Here is a 2,976-nt window from a genome sequence, read left to right on the forward strand (position 1 = left end):
GTACTTCCCTGGTACTATCTAGGTTATCTCGGTTATTTTCCGTATTCTTTACTCATGTTTCAACACCTTTTACTGATTTCTTAGATATAAAATATATGTAATGTCTGTGTTTTTGTTTTGTTTTAAATTTTTGTTGTTGTTGTTGTTTGTTTTTTTTCCGTCTTTTTTTTATATTATCAATAGGATTATCTTGCACTGTTTCAATCTGTTTCAAAAATTGAAGCTATCTTTGTACCAATTAGCATTTTCACGACAAGGTTAAGATAACAATTTTAATGCAAATGAAACCAATGTGCTAGTTTTTTCAGTAAAGCATTATTTCTTCTCTTACTGATATTGGACGGCTTAGACCGCTGTCTATTACTAAAGAGACTACCTCCTAGCTTCTGTGTGGTGCCATGGTGTCCTAGCGCATGCGTGGTGTCCTGGTGTCCTAGCGCATGCGTGGTGTCTTGGTGTCCCAGCGCATGCGTGGTGGCATGGCGTCCTAGCGCATGCGTAGTGTCATGGTGTCCTATTGCATGCGTGGTGTCATGGTGTCCAAACTTATGCGTAGTGCCATGGTGTCCTAGCGCATGCGTGGTGCCATGGTGTCCTAGCGCATGCGTGGTGTCATGGTGTCCTAGCGCATGCGTGGTGTCATGGTGTCCAAACTTATGCGTGGTGTCATGGTGTCCTAGCGCATGCCTGGTCTCATGTTGTCCTTGCGCATGCGTGGTCTCATGGTGACGGTTTCCATCTCCCAGCATCCCCCTTGTAATATGTTTATCTATATTGCTTTTCCTTTTGCCGTGTTCTTGTAAATGTCCTAAAACCTGTTCGTGTCTGTTGATCTGGTCACGATGCAAAGTTGGGATGTGGTGCAGCTTATTTAAATTTAGTTTTTCGTGGCCTCGATGTTGTTGGTGTTTCCTAATCATGCGAGAAGTGTCCGCTAGACCTCCGATTCGATGGTGTCGGTTGTTTCTGGCTGTGAGTGTGTCACGTCCCCTGCTATGACCCTTGTTGACTACTTTGCCATCTTGATTTTGAGGTATTCTGGAAGGCCTGTCCTTAAATTTATTTTTGTATTGACGGAGAAGTTCATACAGCCGTCTAATAGTCTCTGAAACGAACACAGAGAATAAAACTTTATAATTGTACCAATGTAGGACAGTTGACAACATAATTATTTAACTGGATAAGTTCGGTAATATTTGTCAATATCCTGGGCAGTCTGGGCATGTTTAGATATGTCAATGAATATTTACAATCGACGACCAATAGGGTGTTCAGTAGATTGCTAACTCTTTGCTAAGTTAAACGGAGGTATACAAAGCCGTCCCTTCTTTTACTCGACGTTGCCGAAACTTGGAGTTTTCCGTTTTTTTAATAACGGAAATGCAAACTGCAATAAACCTAGCAATCAATAAAGATAATTTCATTTGATGAAATTGTATTGGTTTTAATCTGCCCGCCGCGCTATTTTGCTGGCATGGCGTAAGAAAAGAATCTGTTGGTCACCATTGTGATTAGAGCTGTGACCTGGACGCCTTTCTCCGTTATGTATAACTCTCTAATTCCTTTATTGACGCCATCAACATTTGCCCTTAGTTGAGCAATCTCTGAGAAAAACTATGGACTCTGTACCTAGCTGGAGACAAATCCTCTTCTGAAAATATGATAATTATCTCCCTTACCTAGGACATACATACAAATGTAGACGTCATTCGCTTTACGGTTTTACGTATAACTGGTCTGACTGTCATGCCAGACACGTGTGTTCTATGTTTGGAATTTCAGCGGTGGCATTGTAAAAAAAGTGTCATATTTCTGTAATTCCAGGCTTCACCGTCCTGGAATTTTCTAAAAAAAAATTTAAACAATAGAAAACCAAACAACATGGATGACCACTAAACAGTATCATGTGACTGATAAGGAAAAAAGAAAAAAGTCTAACAAAGACACATCACTTACGAGCACGTTCCTCATGGCGACTTCTTAGTGCAGTGTTCTTGTCTTTGGCCCCTTTCGAAGATTGCTTTTGATTATCAAATTCTGCTGGTTCAGTAGGTCCAGATTTTGCAACCGCCGTGCTACGTGAGCCTGTAGTCATCAAAACCGTTGTTGACGTCACTGGTTCCTGTGTTAGATTGTCGGTTGGTGTGATAGTTGTAGACGTCATAGGTTCTTGTGCGAATTTTTCGGGAAATGCTATAGATGAAGACATCGTGAGATGTTTGTTTAGATTTGTTGACGATGTGGTAGTTTCAGACTCACCCATGCCTTCTGTAGTTTCAATGACGTAGCCTGATGTTGTGGACATCGTCGACAGTTCCGTAGCACTAGCAGATGTTACGTCATTGTTTTTGATGCTCATGACCGTTACTGGTGTCATTGTGCCTTCTTCATATACACTAGTTGTTGTCATGGGAACGATCACTGTTTCAACGAAACTGTTGTCAGTCGATGAATTATGAACACTTTCGGGTGGGTCGGTATTTATGTCCATTGCAACATCAAACCATCTTGACAAACTGTCCCCTACATGCAACTGATTAGCAGTTACGTCAGAGTTTTTAAAATCCCGAGAAGCCTTTTCCTCGTTACCTACAGGTCCTGCCGATTTTGCGGAGTCAGGTTCTGGTAATTCCGTTTATGTATTGTTTGTTACCCTGGGGGGTCCCCTTCTCGATTTTCCCACTGGCGAATAGAAATATATATTATTATGTGGCTTTATACAAAAACGAATTCCAGTGGTGTAATATACATAAACAGTAGATATCTTACGTGTGTTCATTAGGGCCATTGCGTTTGTTGAAATCCGCCACACAAATTACATGGACATCGATGTAAGGCCCTGGTCCGATATACCTCTTCTGTATGACCACCCGAAACATTTTGTTCTGAATTTTGAAAAAAAATACAGATATTATTAGTTAATTAATTTTTGCTGATAATGGTGTCTGATATTACCAGTTTAAGTTTCATATCTCC

At 40.8% G+C, this 2,976-nt stretch overlaps 1 protein-coding gene across 1 annotated transcript; it reads right to left on the reverse strand.

The window, feature by feature from the left end:
* Positions 1-272: 272 nt before the first annotated feature.
* Positions 273-2,628, reverse strand: LOC117314911 (filaggrin-2-like). Its single transcript, XM_033869010.1, has 2 exons — positions 1,957-2,628; positions 273-1,105 (listed from the first exon to the last, which is right to left on the reverse strand). Exons 1-2 carry the CDS (start codon positions 2,489-2,491, stop codon positions 273-275), a joined length of 1,368 nt encoding a protein of 455 aa, XP_033724901.1. The 5' UTR covers positions 2,492-2,628.
* Between the last annotated feature and the right edge of the window lie 348 nt (positions 2,629-2,976).

The sequence above is a fragment of the Pecten maximus genome, chromosome 17, assembly GCF_902652985.1.
Source record: "Pecten maximus chromosome 17, xPecMax1.1, whole genome shotgun sequence".
In the NCBI taxonomy this organism is placed as follows: domain Eukaryota; kingdom Metazoa; phylum Mollusca; class Bivalvia; order Pectinida; family Pectinidae; genus Pecten; species Pecten maximus.

Bases quoted from the DNA above. Each gene is read 5' to 3' on its own strand.
- LOC117314911 (XM_033869010.1), bottom strand. From the start codon at position 2,491: ATGGACATAAATACCGACCCACCCGAAAGTGTTCATAATTCATCGACT. The intron at 1,106-1,956 runs GTAAGTGATGTG...TGTTCGTTTCAG, and splicing joins TCGCCATGAGGAACGTGCTC to AGACTATTAGACGGCTGTAT.